This window comes from Wolffia australiana, chromosome 14, assembly GCF_029677425.1.
Source record: "Wolffia australiana isolate 7733 chromosome 14, ASM2967742v1".
In the NCBI taxonomy this organism is placed as follows: Eukaryota; Viridiplantae; Streptophyta; class Magnoliopsida; order Alismatales; family Araceae; genus Wolffia; species Wolffia australiana.
The window spans coordinates 10,918,048-10,934,446 of record NC_135848.1 but is presented as its reverse complement, the minus strand read 5'-3'; the positions used below and the strand labels follow the sequence as shown (position 1 = coordinate 10,934,446).

The window sequence follows — 16,399 nt, the reverse complement described above, 5'->3', positions numbered from 1 at the left end:
AGAGACGATATAGATATAGATCGACAACAGAGGAAACAGAGATAGAGATAGATATAGACAATAGAGACGGATAGATAGAGGTCGACAATAGAGAGAGATAGAGATAGAGATAGACATAGACATTAGAGACATATAGACAGACGATATAGATATAGATCGACAATGGAGAGAGAGAGATAGAGATAGACAATAGAGACAGACAGAGAGAGACGATAGAGATAGACAATAGAGACAGACAGAGAGAGACGATAGAGATAGACAATAGAGAGAGATAGAGATAGACAATAGAGAGAGATAGAGAAAGGGGTAGAGAGAGATAAGATAGAGAGATAGAGATAGAGAGACAATAGAGACAGAGAGAGACACGATAGAGATAGACAATAGAGATAGATAGAGAGAGGTAGAGAGAGATAATAATGAGAGATAGAGATAGAAACAGGGCGAGAGATAGAGAGAGATAGTGAAGAGATATAGAAATAGAGAGAGAAAGAGTGGGTTTTGAACCGGTGCACTTTGAAAAAAAGTCATGGGAAACAGGAACCGCCTTTTTCTCTCGCTGATGAATTCTGTCAGCTGTCGGACTTTTGGAATTATTTCAAAGGTAGACTCGGTCTTGACGTAAAATGACTCCGAAAAGTATCACCTTCGGGGATTATTTACGACTTCACGAAGGTATAGTTACTTGCTTAAATATTATGACAGTGTGGATGAGTATGGGAATGAAGGTGTGATTTTTTAATTTGTAAAGGTATATGATGAATTCATTGCATCTAACATGTGGGCAATGTTGTGGTTCTGAGGGTTAATATATCTGGAAAACATCCCGGTGTATAGTTGAGGATGTGTCCAAGTGTCTAGTAGAATAAATGATATGTTCTAGAACATTTACTATGGAACAATTTATAGTGGAATATTCTTATGGATGAGAGTGAAGCAGAACCAAATCACAAATTGGAGGAAGATAATATTGAGCAAACGATACGGATCTGTGTATCAAGAATAATTAGAATCTGGGCGGGGAACCATTGTGGCGAGACGAAGAGGACTTCATGATAGAGAAAATTCAACACTGGGTAAAAATGAGTTGGAAGGACAATATTGAATGCACATGTGAATGTTTTGGAATCTTCCGAATTATACGTACGAGTTTTAAAAGGAGAACCATGTATAAAAGCATTATATTCAAGACAGAATAAGAGATAAAGTATGAGGCTAAGAGAGCAATAATGATGATATCGAATCCCCTCGTGAAAAATGAGTGTCAGGGAACACCAAAAACCAATGAAGTCACTTAAGAAATTTTCAGTCTGGGTAATGGAGATGTTAGTTGAGATGCAAGGGATTGAACTCATGGAGGTGGATTAAATAGTGATGCCAAAATAGCCTTAAAAGGTGTATGATTGCAGGAATCAAATTGTATTCGTTAAATATAAAATTAAATCACTAAATTAGACATGCGGGTTACCAATATTTAATCCCTAAAAAATATTCATAATGCAACCCAAGGATTTTTAACAGTCTTTTCTATTTAAAGTTCAATAAAATAATTTTAAATATAAAAGGAAACAGTGAAACTAATAGTTTATAAGTTTTTTGATACTTTAAGCTAATAACGAGGGCAATAAATTACCATTTTTTTATTCCTCATGACCAGTTGCTGACCAACATGAAGTTTTGGGATAAGGAAATTGATAAAAATTCGAGAAATGTAGCGTTAATGCAATTAAATTTACAGGTGGATTAGCCAGCTTTGGTCCCTAGAAAAGTGTACCTTACGCAACACTTGGACCATGTTTCAACTTTTTCTCTCATTAAAATTATTACAAAGAGACACATGAACTGGAGTATTAACAAACGAAGAGTATTATCAAGAAATCAACAAATAATAATCGGCTACAATGGAACGAAATTATGCACCTTGTATAGCTCTAAAATCTTCATTCAACCTTCTCTCCACTGCTTCTATGAAAGAATGAACAGACAGTAGCGTAAGCATGAATGCAACAACGTGATAAGATTTTAAGATACGATGAGACAGGGTAACTTTTTATTTATTTACCGTGGTCAGTGGCCGACCAAGTTGAACTTTCGGAACAATAATGACGATTTTTGGACTTAAGTTATGTAACATCAGAGCAATTGACCCAACGGCTAGACAATCTCTAGACCCTTAAAAAAATACATTATGCAATACTCGAATAATGTTTCAACTTTTTTAATCCCTTAAACAATACCTTATACGCCAAAATAATTAAGAACGATAAACATAAAATAAAAAGCGCAATTGAAAAAATAATAGCACAGGGTTATGGTGAGAAATTATTTATTTAGACACATTACCAATAGATGGTGGGCGAAGAGTTGAATGCTCGTAATTATGCTGATGACTGCCAGAACCTCAGTTTCTTAATGTTAGACCCGCTTTATCCAACTTAGTACACTATTCTGGCCCCTTTATAGATATATTCCTTCGAACATTATTCTCTTTATGAACAATAGAATTTAAAATTGAAGAAGTTTCAAGACGATTATAAAAAATTAATGAACACATATTTTAATATTTATTTTGAACAATAATTTTGGTAGAACCTTCATTTTATTCAGAAAATGAGAAAATATCACATTGAAACATGGTTTTGGCCCTCTAGAAATATCTCTTGCGAATGTCCTGCACAGCATGAGGCATGAAAATTCACCGAAGAGTAAATGAACGAGAAATTATCCAAAACGTGTAAAACGTAATTTCTGGAATAAACAGGTGTGTTCTTACAAAAGTGATCGATTTCCTAAGAATTTTCTTATTAGTTGATGAACTCCGACTACTGAATTGATTTTGCCTCTCCGCTCTCTCCTGAATCGATCACAGACCGACGGCATCGAAATTCCTCTCATTCATGGCGGAATGAACTTCTTGAGATCGTTGTTTGATTCGCTAGGCGATCTCCCGTCCAGTCTCGACGCCGATCGCCGTGCAAAATCACAGATTTCTTCCGAGGATCCGAGGATGAACGTCCCCGACGCTGGGCCGTCATCGGTGGTGAGCGACAGAATTGCCCATAAACTAAAAGGGTATTTTGAATTGGCCAAGGTTGAAATTGACAAGGCTGTCCGTGCCGAGGAGTGGGGATTGGATGAAGATGCCATCGCGTACTACAGGAACGCCAATCGCATTCTTGTTGAAGCTGTAGCCGTTAGAGTTCCTTCTGCGATTTCCGCGAGGTAGAATCCTCGTTGTGTCTGGCATGAGGTTTCCTAACGTTTTTAATGTTTATTTTGGACAAGCTTCTTTCCATTTCATGAAAAATTTTATGCTAATGTTCTCATTTGATAATTTAATTTTGCAAAATAAATTGGGTTTTTCCTCAAACAGCAGGATGCAAGATGCGTTGGAATTTTGACTTCTAATGAAAATTTTAATCTGGGTTTTTTCTCAAAACCTGATACTTTCCCCGAAGGAGCTCCACCTGTCTTTTTTTTGGAGGAATATGACGTTTGGGATTAGAGTTTATCGTGAACCGCTTGAGGAAGAAGTTATTAATCTCGATAATACTCGTTTACTTTCCTTCGTTCATGTGAGGTCTGAGAAAGGGGGGCCTTAAGAATAATCGTAATTTTATGCACTGCTAGTTTCTTTAAATATATTGTTATTAGTTATGAAGCATTTGGGTTTGGGAATTATCGTGAACCGCTTGAAGTAGGCGTCATCGATTTCCAAAAGACTTGGCTACTTTCCTTCATTCATACGAGGGCTGGGAATGGGGGAGTTAAAAGAAGAATCGCAATTTCATCCTTATTAGCTTATTTAGTTTTGTTACCATAGTTTATGTCATCATTTCTGAAACCGATGTATCGAATTTCTATTTGACTTGTCCTTTTTTGGATAGTGAACAAGCAAAAGTGAAATCTTACCATGAGAAGATATCAAAATGGCTTGGACAGGTGTCCGAGCGATTACAAGTACTCAATCAACGAGGTGCGTCGGAATTAACGTGGTGATTTAGTTTCCTCTTACACCATTATTTTATGAAACTGATTTTCTTTTACTTTTCATTTTTTCAGCTGGAACATCATCGATGAGGGTATCCCTTGCTCCAAGCAATTTCTTATCTCATATTTTAGCATTTCTTATCTCTTGTTTCTTTTGTGATTTTTTCTGCCTACAGTATTTCCTATTTCAGCCTTTCCCTTTGTGATATAATCTGTGTCTTATTTATAGGGTTCAGAAAGCCTCAAAGCATAATGACTCTTTTCTCCCCCCCTGGAGGCGTATCATTTTCATACATTTTCTATGTCTAATTACAAATGGGATAATCTAATTGGTGTGCTTATTAATGTTATGTGCAGAATGATTCGATTCCCTCTCGGACGAGAAAATTTTCCTCAACTGTATCCAGTTCTCAAAAAGCTACGTCATCAAGTCCCCCTCCTGGACGAATCAGCCCGGCAATTAAGAATCAGAAGAATTCGAAATTTAGTCAAGAATCTTTGAAGAATTTGGATCCCAAACTGATTGAAATAATAAATACTTCTATTGTAGATCAAAGTCCAGCTGTAAAATGGGATGATGTTGGTGAGCAAGTCCTGTATTTTTCATCATATTAGAGCAAAATATTGCATTTATTTTTTTAGCTTAATGTCAGATATGATTATGACGAGTCTTCATTGTCCCTGTGATTCTCTTTGCCATGATGATTATAACTACATCATACTTGACATAGCCTCTCGTCCAAAGGTAGGATGATGATGATGATGATTTTGTCTCATCATCGTCTTTCATCTGCTGTCAGGGTGAAGATGATGATGGTGATGGCGAGGAATCATCTTTGCCATATCCTTTTGTCTGCAGTTAGGACGACGAAGATGATTATGTCTCATCTTCTTTTATCTGCTGTCAGGATGACAATGATGATGATAAATCATCTTCCCTCAAGCGGCAGTCAATTATGATGTCAGGCTGTCGATGATGGTGGAGATTTAAGTCATTGTCTTCAAACACTTATTTTGGCTTTGGTGTTTCACAGCTGGGCTTGAGAAGGCGAAACAATATCTCCTTGAAATGGTTATCCTACCCACTAAGAGAAGAGATCTTTTCACTGGTCTGAGGCGGCCAGCTAGAGGTGACTGTTTGGATAGCTGTCATGTTTTTGCTTCAATCCCCTGCGTATTAATCTGATATCCATTTCTGCTCCTGAATTATATTCATGAAGTTTAGGGCTTCTTTTATTTGGGCCTCCTGGCAATGGGAAGACAATGCTGGCAAAGGCCGTCGCTTCAGAGTCCCAGGCGACGTTCTTTAATATTTCTGCCTCGTCCTTGACATCAAAATGGGTTAGTCGCGATTCTAGGCCCATCAATTTTATTTTATTCTTAAATATTAACCTGGATAAAAAATATGACATTTTAATTGAATCTGACGCAGGTGGGAGAAGCTGAGAAACTAGTTAGGACTCTTTTCAGTGTTGCTGTTGCTAAACAACCTTCTGTGATTTTTATGGACGAGGTACCTTTTCCCCCTAATGTTTCCGTTTGTGTATTGTGTTCACCTGATGAATTTCTTCCATTTTGACTTAAAGATTCCGAGATCAATCAGTTTATTCGACCTTCAGTTTCCTGTGTATACTGTCTACTTAGCCTTACTTTTTCCAGCCATTTTTTGCTGGAATCACATTTTCCCATTGGTGAAAAGATATATAGCTTTCTATCCAGAGGCTCCAAATGGAATACTGTGTGGGTCTCGTTGTGAATTTTTTGTTTTAACTTGTTTTTTGTAATTGACTTGATACATGTCTTACATTGGATGTGTTTCTCGTGTTTCACGTTTTATAATTTTCATATTTGTACCTCCGGTTCTTTTAACCTATTTTTCAAAAGGCAGCAGCTGAAACTATTTCAATCAGTTCAGTATTTTCCTTTTTTAACTTTATGAAATAAAAGAAATTGAAAACACGCAAATTAATCAATGCAACCAAATTATTAAAAAAAATGGAACGTAATAAAAATATGATGCAAAGTAGTTAATCAATGCAACAAACAAAAACTACACTTTTGGATCGATTTTTTTCCTCACAGATGTATTATAATTCTATTTAATGTACCTTTTGCTCGAATCACATCATTCCAACAGATCGATAGCTTGATGTCCACAAGATTAGCTAGCGAAAATGATTCGAGCAGACGGTTGAAGTCAGAATTCCTAGTACAGTTTGATGGAGTTACGTCAAATCCTGATGATCTAGTCATCGTCATTGGTAATACACTTTGGTGCTATTATAACGGACTTTCAGTTATGACATCATAATGTTTTATTTTGAGTTTTAAAAATCTTGTATAATGAGAGATACTTTGCCGCAATTCCCTTTTATTTATGAAAGCAACTTTTAATTGGGTTTGTTTGAGTGGTGATGCGATGAATAATCTCTACAGGTGCAACTAATAAGCCCCAAGAACTGGATGACGCTCTTCTCCGGAGATTGGTAAGCACATGGAGCAAACTTAGACTAATTCAGTGCATTATAATTGTTAGATTTTGGAGTATATATTTTTCTCTTAATCAGTATAAGTATTTTAGGTGAAGAGAATATATGTACCACTTCCTGATGAAAAAGTAAGGATGATTCTCTTGAAGAACCAGCTGAAAGGCCGGGACTTTGCGTTGCCTGGTGAGACTCTTTATTGGCACATTGCTGAATTTTCCTTGAAGCATTTTCCCTTCTATATATGTTTCTGAGTTTCCCTCATATAAAAGATCCGGACACCTCATTTTTCAATTTTATGAAAACATCCTTCTGGATTATCTTTCATGTTTGTGCTTATGAATTTCCAAAGAAGCTCAGTACTCCTGTCTGGGTCATAGTTCTTTTGCTTTAAATTCTGGGGGCTCCCGTCTATTTTTACTCATATTGGTAAAACTGTAATAATTATTTTAATCATATTCATAACACTGTCCGAGAAACACTTGCTACAGGCAATGACTTGCAAAGGCTAGTTAAGGCTACAGAAGGTGAGTTATTTTCCAGAATTCCTTAAGGACTATCCCTGTTTTCTAATATTCTGACCATCAAACATCTCTCTCTCCTGTTTCACTCAACACATATTAGGATATTCTGGAAGTGATTTACAAGCCTTGTGTGAAGAAGCTGCAATGATGCCTCTGAGAGAGCTTGGTCGGCAGATTCTCACCATTAAGCCTCATCAGGTTACTTTTATGTAGAGGTTACATTTTAATTACCAAAGGATAGTGTTTATGATGAAATTATTACCCGTATTCTTAAATTTTCTTTTTGAGAGAATTTGTGGTGCATGCTTGATTCAGTGCTCATCCTTTTTTGCTTTTCCGGATGGCAGGTGCGAGCATTAAGATATCAAGATTTTGAAGCAGCAATGGGCGCCATCAGGCCAAGCTATCAGAAGAGCAGGTGGAAAGAACAGGAGAAATGGAACGAGGAATTTGGATCCAAATAGAGGAAATACACAAAAGGCATTCTTTCTAAATTCGAGTGTACTGTACAAAAATATCATCTTGCATTTCTTTGTGTAGGAATTCCTGATACAAACCTGGATCTAGGCTCATATCGGAAGGATGGTACAGGATGAGGCGAGGTAAACTTTCCCGGGGTAGAGGTGAAATGGGAAGGATTCAAGAGGAGGCCGAGCAGAGGGGGTACGGACCGGCCGAGGACGAGCCGCCTGAAGACGCGGTGAAGTAGAGACGATCATGAGGGCAGGGAATTGTTGAGGGGAAGAGGGAGACCAGACTTAGACGTGGAGAGGGGAGACAAGAACTCTTCTTTCCTTCTTCTTCTTCCCTGGCCTTCTAAAGGGAGGGCATCCCTATTTAAAGGAAATAGGGAATTCGCAGAATACTCCTGATCTGCGGCGGCTCGCGGCGATTCACCGGGCGCTGAGTGCAGCTGAGGCTGTCCTCTGGGAAACAGGCAGGCCAGGGGTTCGGTTGGGTTTGTCTCGCATAGGAAACCCACGGTCAGCCCATTCACCAAGTCACCTGGTCGATTTGGGTCCAAGGAAGCCCGGGGAGCCCTTTGTGGGGAGATACCCCATAGTGGGCCCGTCTTCTGGGTAGCCCACCCTAGACGGGCCAATTTGGTGGCGGGTCAGGTTGACCGGGGATCGAACGCCCGCGGTCGGCCCGTTTTCCCTTTGAGCAGGCCTGCTAGCTTTACGTCGACGGGGGTGGGACAAGCCGGCCTGGCCCTCCACCACGGCCCACCTCACCCTAGGGCAACCCAGAATACTCATAACCAAATACTCTGGCCCAAGGTGGGTGCGAAATGAAGTCTGGTCAATATCACGAGCATGCATGCGAATATGCTAATAGCCAAATTAGAGGTCCAATTCAGAGAAAAAAGACATACCGTGGAGTTCTTCAAGTAATTCATCCACCACCATAATAGGAAAGTGATTCGATAGTCGACACAGAAATGCCGTCTGTTGTCCTTTTTGCGTACCAACAGCGCCATGCTGGAGTAGGGGCTTCGAGATGGTCGAATGATTCCGGCGTCTAGCTGCTCACAAACAAGTTGTTCGTGCTCGTTCTTCTGGAGGTGTGAGTAGCAATATGATCGGGAGTGGACTGGACCCATACCAGGAAGGAGGGTGATCTGATGGTCTACTGAGGGGGGGGAGACCACTGAGGGGGTTTGAACACCTTTGGGAACTGAAGTTCCAATTTGCTGCAGATGTCCGCGGTGGCCGGAGGAAGAGAGGCCCATTCATAGGGTGAGATGTACACGATATTCAGAATTTCCAGAGCCCGTTCGGAAGACTGTTGCCTGAGAACGGCGCGACTGGTTTCGGGGTTGCCCTAATGTGTACCATACTCCATCAACTTGGAACTTGAGAAGTAAAAGGTCCAGCCCAATGCGCCAATGTCCAGCACAGGGTGCGCAGCCACGAATATCCCAAAATGATATCTGTGCTGAGTGCGCGGACTGGGAGGAAGCTGACCACGGTCGTGTAGTGCTCAAGCCATAATGAGACGTTGGGGACATGTTTGGTGCCTTCGGATATAGTATTGTTGCCATAGCGCATGCCACATGGGGAGGTGCGCTCGAAGGGTAGATGCAAATCTCGGCCAAGCGGTGATAGATGAAACTAGCAGAAGTCCCACCAACAATAAGCATGCAGACGACCTTCCCTTGGATGACACCCTACAGCTGCTGCGCATGGGGAGAGGCTGTGCCCAAAGAGGTCAATGACTCATCCTGGAGCACATGCATGTTAGCACAGTCTGGCGTGGCTGGGTCCCTGACCACGGTGGTGTCATCGTCATCGATCTCGGTGGAAGACTCTTCTAGGTGCTCGGCGACTATATGAACTAGCAGGTCCTTGTGGAAACGATGACCCGCTGTGTATTTGTCATTGCAATGAAAACACAGGCCCTGTGCTCAAGGTTGGAGGAACTCCTCTACGCTCAATTGGACCCATCGAGCTAGGGGAGGGCGCTCCCAACCTAGAGGCACAGTAGTGACAGCGATCTGGGGATGTCGGGTCGGCGTTACGCCCCGGCACGTGGGGTTCGGTAGGACTGTTTGTTGTCGGCTTCCTTGAGTTGGGGCAAGGTGGAGTCTGCGTCAAAGGCACAGTTGATGAGCTCAGAGGTCGACTGGGGTCTGAACCAGTTGACTTCCACACGGAGCTCGGGACAGAGGGCTGCATGGAAAGCGTGCAGAGCATTTTCAGTGCCCAAATTCAACAAATAGCCCACCAGCTCCATGAACTTTACCACTAGCTCATCACGTCTGAGTCAAGTGGAACAACCGACGACTAGCCTCATACGTGTTGATGCCCAAACGCCAGGTCAACTATGCCTTGAAGTCATTCCAATCCACAAACCCCGTATGGTCGTCTATGTAATAATACAAGGCGGAGGCCTTTTCGTCTAGGTACGATGAGGCCACTTGAAGCTTCTCAGCGTCATCTGTTGGGGTGTCCTGGAAGTACTGCTCAATTCGATGGAGCCAGCAATTTGGGTCCCCATCTGAAAAGCTGGGAGGCTCGGACGTGCGAAGACGGTGTCGACCTTGATCGTAATCGTGCCAGAAGTAGGGAGGATGGTCATGAGGCAGTCGCCTGGGTGGTTGGGCCCACAAATCATCTGAAGAATAGTCTTCATTGCCCTCGTCCCTCAAACGGTCCCCTGGGAACTGATCATGGTGAGGAAGGATGGGAGGGAAGGCGTTGAGGTCGGCCGGATGAGGTATCATAGGGAGGGAGAGCTGGAAGAACACCCTCTTTCCGGTGAACTCACCCCAAGTGACGAGGCGGCGGTGCACATACGTGTATTCCCTCCCTCAAGGCTGGCCCACTGCCCGATACGGGGTTATGCCACAGCGCCCCACGACGCCATGACGGACCCCCGATCAGCCCAGCGACTCTGGTATGCCCCTCCCTGTGGCGAGAGGGGGCAGGGACCCACGATCCCCTTGCCCTAGCCTGAGACGACCATTGGGTTGAAAGAGTCCTAGAAGGGTCCTCCTCATTGAGAGAGACAAGTCCCAGGGCGATCGCTGGGGCGACTGACGGGTTGCGTCGGCGCTGGGTAAGTCGAGGCGGAAGCGGCGGCGCGTTGAAAGCAGTCAAGGGTGATGTGGTCTGGATCTGGGAGGGGGTCGCGACAACATCGTGTTGGCTGGTTGATAAGCCGAAAATAGGGGTATATTTTATGCAATTTTAAACCCTTGTCTTTGTCAATTTTAGCTTATACAATAAAATTTATAAAAACTCTACTTAAGATGTGTAGTGATAAGTACGAGTGTCGTCCAAGGGAAGCTAGTAAGGAATCCAATTGATGTTCTTCTTGAATAATTTGAACCTAATTGGGGTTAATTTAATATTCAACAGAGATTAAATCACCCTAATTAGATGAGAAATTTGGAAAGGGGGGTAGAAGAGATGAGAGTAGTAGATGAAATAAGGGGCTCTAAGTTGAATTAATTGATCCAATTGAAAGGATCAAAGAATTCAACTAGAGAGATTAAGAAGAAAATTTAGAAGTATTTTTGTTGGTTCTTTAGGTTTGACAATTCAGTAATAACTACTCTATTGGATAATGAAATGGAAAATTTAATATCCTAGAATGTTAACCCTTTTTATAAGTTTTTTTTATAGTTTTCTTTTATATGCACCTGGAATAGCTAGGAAATCTCTCAATTTCTCCTCTAAATCCTAGTCAGGGCTTGTACCCGCTCAAGCCATGCAATCTAGAAGTTCAGACAGGGATCAAGAAGAAAGATTAAGAAATTCAACCAACAACATCCAAAATACATCAAAAGTTCAAATATAAAGAAGAAAAAAGTACCAAATAGGTTGATCCAAGCTGGAGCTCCTCTCTGTCTTGCAGGTGTGATAGAGCACCATCAAGAATGAGCTCCCCCTCTCAAATTTTAGCTTTTATACCTAGGTTACATGGTAAAAACCCCCATTTTACCCCATTTAGTAATTAGCTTTTATCTATCAATCTAGGCTTGATCTGAATGATCCAACCTTATAGATAGAAAGAGGGAGTCAAGACGAGCAATTCCATCAAAAAATCATCTTAATCGGACATGGGGATCAAAAGTTATTAATAAATGAATTTAAACCAATGTTAACCATTGGATTTAGATTCATTTATTTAATCATTTAATCTTATAACAAGCAATGATGTGTCGCTTCGTTATTCGCTGGCGCCCTTTCAATTTCTAAGTGCGGGTGTGTTCGCATTGCGCCACGTACCCCCTGGCGAATATAAAAAAAGAAAAAGGGTGAGAAAAATAAACGCCGTAAATATCGCCACGCATCTACCCTGCGTTTGTTCACCGCCATACCCACTTGCAGGCCGCCACGTCACCGCCCGTGTGTGCGCACTGCATGCGCCGCACGTGCAGTAAACTTACTGCCATGTGGCCTCTATCACTACCCGCCGTTGGATTCTCATCCGACGGTTGTGATGAGGCCACGTCGCCGCCAACGAATGTCCCCTAAAGGCCACGTGGCCTTTACGTTATAGAAAAGATGTATGTGTATACCCCTTGTGCCATCAATTTTGTTGCACCTTTGAGGGAGGGAAGGCCATGCATGACTTCTCCCTCCATGGAGGACTCTTTATGGGGGGGTAAGAGCCCACTAGGCCTTTCTCCTCGTCCCCCCACCACCTTGAAGGAGGCCCATTAGGGCATTCCTATCTCCCTCTCACTATGCAAGGGTGGGGGGAACCATCGCCCAGGGCAGATCTGTTTTTGACAAAAGAAAAAGAAAATAATGTTAATACTCATTTTTTTTCTTATAAATATATCTTTTTTTTTCTTAAAAAACGTATTTCTTCTTGAAATAAATCTCAGAAAAATCCTAAAAAATCCTAGAAAATTCTAGAAAATTTCCTGATTCATCCTCGTACTGATAAATCTCGAAATTAAATATTAAACTTGCCATTTTCATTCAAAAATAATTGTTTCAAGCTTAAATAAATCCCTTAAAATTCATAGAATTAACAGAAAATTAGGGAAAAATCAGAAATCACTTGAAAACAGTATTTTCATGTAAATCGATGATAACAACCCCATTTTAAGCTCTTTTACTGCATAAAATTGTGCTAATAGCATGAAACAAAGACCGAATTTAGGGTGTTATCACTGGTCGCCTGTCAGCAGGGTTGACGGGGAGGCTGGCCGCGCACGAGACGGTGAGTGCTGTAAGGTGCGGTGGAGCTCCCGGATTTGAGCTTCCATTTCTTGCATTCTCGTTGTCTAGGGAAGGACGAGACACTCGAAAGCAGTGATAACGGCCGTCATCAGTGAGTCATTGGAGGTCGTGGTGGGGGTAGACTCAGTAGTGGGTTCCATGGCTGTGGAGAGGCGTGGTCTAGCTGTGATACCAAATTGGTAAGTTTCAATGAAAACACGTAGGGTTCCAATAGAATTCAAGTCTAAAAGGTCGGAGGGAAACGAAGAATGGTGATAGGGGCAAGAATCAGGAACGGGGAAGGGAAGACGAGGAAGAGCAGAGGGACGATGGAGCGCCCTGAGCAGTCATTGGCTACAGCTTGAAGGGCCTTCAAGCACATAGAGAAATAAGCACGACTGGTAGGAGGGAAGGGGACGGTGCAGGATGGAAGAACGCTCACTCTTGGTTCATTCATGCTGCCCTAACCCGGGAGGACGGACGGTTTAAATACCCTCAGAAGGGGTCTGGGCCACTGCCGTCCCCTTGGGATCCCTATTGGGCCTTGATAGGACGTAGACCAGACGTGGGATCATGTCAATTCCTTGTGACCTTTATGAGGAAAATGTGATTTTTTATCCCGTAGGAATGTCCAACAAATTTTAGGAAGCACCATCTTTAAGGGTTGTTAAATTTCAATCGGGTGAGAGTTTGTGATTTCTCTCCTTAGTGTCAATGATGTGTGGTGGGGGCAGCATTAGTAACCAGTGTAACTCAAGAAATAAAAGAATAATGCAAATTTTTTAGAAATTTTTTTGGTTGATACTGACTTTTAAAATGATTTAGAGCATAAATTACTAACAAATTGATCAGGCCCCAGCACTCTGAGGCCGGTTTCTCTACGAGATGAATGATGTTGAGTATGGTTGGACTTCCAACTAGAAGATACATGTTGTACTTTCTCCTTTCTCCATCTCTCTTTGACTCATATATGATGTCCTTTTTAGTAGTTAGAGAAATGGGGGGAAGAGAATTGTAGGGGATAACATTGGTTAAATTGTCGTGCTTAAATTACACAAAAATGCATATAACATTATAATATCATACCCCTTCAAGCTGGATCATATATATTATAATTCCCAATATTTTAGACCACTTAAGGCATTTGTGAACAGATCTACAAGTGGATATATTTCTACTGGCCTTGATCTTTTTTCTGAAGAAATGGCGACCCACGTAGATATGGTTTGTCAGCTATTGGAATATTCAGTTATTTGCAATGTGGATAGACGTTTGACCATCTCCAAAGAAAGTTCCCAAAATTTTGGACGTTTAAAATTATCTCGATTTGGGAAAGATTGATACTGCATCTAGCATAATATGCATCTAAGAACTTCGTATAGGTAGAACACTATGACTTTGTTACTTATACATTTAGCTAATATGCCTTGATATATCACAATATATGCACTAGGTGGACGTGTAAATAGTTTTTGGGCGTTCAATGAATTCACCACTACACTAAATGCATATTCATGATGGACAATTGTGAGAATATTTAATTTACTTTATACTTGGAAATAGCACTGCGGTCTTGTTGCCTCCATGAAGGATCTTGGAGAAATTTGACCATTAGAAGTGATTTCACTTTAGAAACAAGATCTAAATACGATCATATGCTTCGGACACCAAAGAGCAATCGCCACTTTTTAGAGCGCTCAACCTGGTAACTCTTTTCCATTGATTTTGGGTCGTCTTCTATTTTTCATTTGTGAAAAAACCGGAGATTTTCTGGTCAGATCGAGTTTATTCAGCCCCACGGTACTTTATCTTGATGCCTTTTATGCCTGGATGTTTTGGTATTCTAATTTATCATTAGATTTCTTAAAGTTGAGTGTTCCCGTGGTCAGAGTTGCACTATCATTTCTTACTTTTTCTTCAACACATTCTTATGTTTGCTTCTGAAAAAAATTATCTCAAGGTCTAGACTTGGATCTAGACTGATAGATCTTTAAAAGGATACCTTGATAAGTTCCTTCTAAGTGTCGTTAGACTGATCATTAGGAGTACAAAGGAAATTTTATGGTCTTGAGTAAGGGCAAAGCTTCAAGGGTTCTGAGGAACAAAGGGTTTTGGTTGATAATTTTTTCTGCTTTCTTTGCTCCAGTTATGAGCTCCATATTTTTGTTTGGTATTGATACGATTCTACTCAGAACGTATTGTACAACACACGTGTAATTCAACGATTCAAATGCAAATAGTTCAAGCCGCTACGATCGATAACACGATAGGAGAGGGCAGGGGGAGGGGAGGATGAGAGTTCCCGTGTTTGAGAGGGAGAGAAACGGAAATGGTCGGGCAGTGGTCTGTCGGCTCCATGTTGAGGAGGGTGCGTCAACCTACGAACCACAAGGAGAGAGTGAGGAAACCCAGAGAGGGAGGGTAGGAAAGGGAAGTGAGACTTCTGATTGCCTTCCTTCCCCGGTCGCGGGGAGGTGCTTAAGTAGGTGTTGGAGTGGTGTGGGCCTGTCCGGGCGTGATGGGCCTGGCCCGTAATATCTTCCTCGCATAAACCTGCTGCTGGATCATATCAGTATTCCAGCATATGTGAGCTTCATGCTATCCAAAAATCATAAAAATGATCTCTCATTGGACAAGAACCATCAGAATGTTTATCTCTTTAACGAAAGGATCTTTTGTGGCTAAAATGTGGATGGCTTTCCTTTGGGAACCTGCATGAAATTTTCAGTAAGTTTTAACTTTCCACCCTGCATTTTTGCTCGCATGCCTTGACATTAATGAGTACTTCACACCTCGTTCTAGTATTTCTTCGATGAGTTCCCTTTCTGATATGCCCAGTAATCTATCAACCTCTCCATGAACGTTATATTTATCTCCATATCTCTCCAAAAATATACCCTCACTAGATATATCCACCATGTTCCTCTCATGATCATTAATCCCCCCATCACATGTTTGAACAAATTTCCAGCATAGAATGCCATGATGTGGGAATTTCCTGGTGAATGTCATGAAACTTTCCCTGGCTTCGCTGAATGTGTCATTTATTTGGGTGGTCTCTAATTTCCTTACTCAGGTCATTGGTTTTTCCAAACGAGTAAAATATTTCCCCAACATTTTGAACCAATCTGATAAATCTTTCAATGCGAAGGAAAAGATCCTCATCTTCAAAACCTCATGGGATTCCCCTGGGTTCTTATAAGTTCCATAAATTTCAGTAAATCCTCCGAGGAATTGATAATTTTCCTCATAAAAACACCCACGGAAATTTTTCAAAAGCTGAAGCCTATGGGGGTAAACTCTCAACTGCACATTTTCCACCCTTGGTACAGTAACCCTTGAGCAGATCTGGTTCTCAGGTTGGTTAAAATATTATCTCACTATTATTATTCTAGTTCCTCAGTTTTCTGTTTGGTCTTGGTCCTGATCCATTTATTCCTGAAATATTTGGTTCTTGCTCTTTGAACTCTTAAACAACGTACCTAAATTTGGACTTCCCAGAACGGTTTCTAAGTCAACTATACTAGGGTGCAGGTATATCCGTCCATGCATATAAAATAAAAAGTCAAGATAATTGTTCAAAATCTTTAGGTTAGGTATTTAAGAAGAAAATAAAAATAAGAAAACAAAATCTGAATAGAAAAAACTCTTCTTAATTTTCCTCTTCATAAAAATCATATTTATGAACAATGGCCTTCATAGAAATCACACCAATTGGTTA

General features: G+C 41.2%; 1 protein-coding gene across 2 annotated transcripts; it reads left to right on the top strand.

Annotated features, from left to right (window-relative positions):
• Positions 1–2,794: 2,794 nt before the first annotated feature.
• Positions 2,795–7,553, top strand: LOC144712047 (AAA-type ATPase family protein). 2 transcript variants are annotated; one of them, XM_078586221.1, is made up of 13 exons: positions 2,795–3,219; positions 3,885–3,973; positions 4,060–4,079; positions 4,345–4,570; positions 5,022–5,117; positions 5,213–5,328; positions 5,420–5,500; positions 6,125–6,248; positions 6,424–6,473; positions 6,569–6,659; positions 6,965–7,000; positions 7,098–7,212; positions 7,345–7,553. In XM_078586221.1, exons 1-12 carry the CDS (start codon positions 2,903–2,905, stop codon positions 7,208–7,210), a joined length of 1,359 nt encoding a protein of 452 aa, XP_078442347.1. In that variant the 5' UTR covers positions 2,795–2,902; the 3' UTR covers positions 7,211–7,212; positions 7,345–7,553. The 2 variants fall into 2 exon arrangements, with proteins under 2 accessions (XP_078442347.1, XP_078442346.1); XM_078586220.1 differs by having other exon boundaries at positions 2,797–3,219; positions 7,098–7,195.
• Positions 7,554–16,399: the final 8,846 nt, after the last annotated feature.

Coding starts and splice junctions, on each gene's coding strand:
- LOC144712047 (XM_078586220.1), top strand. CDS start 2,903: ATGAACTTCTTGAGATCGTTGTTTGATTCGCTAGGCGATCTCCCGTCC. Junction 5,118..5,212: donor TCTGAGGCGGCCAGCTAGAG/GTGACTGTTTGG, acceptor CATGAAGTTTAG/GGCTTCTTTTATTTGGGCCT. Junction 6,249..6,423: donor TGATCTAGTCATCGTCATTG/GTAATACACTTT, acceptor TAATCTCTACAG/GTGCAACTAATAAGCCCCAA.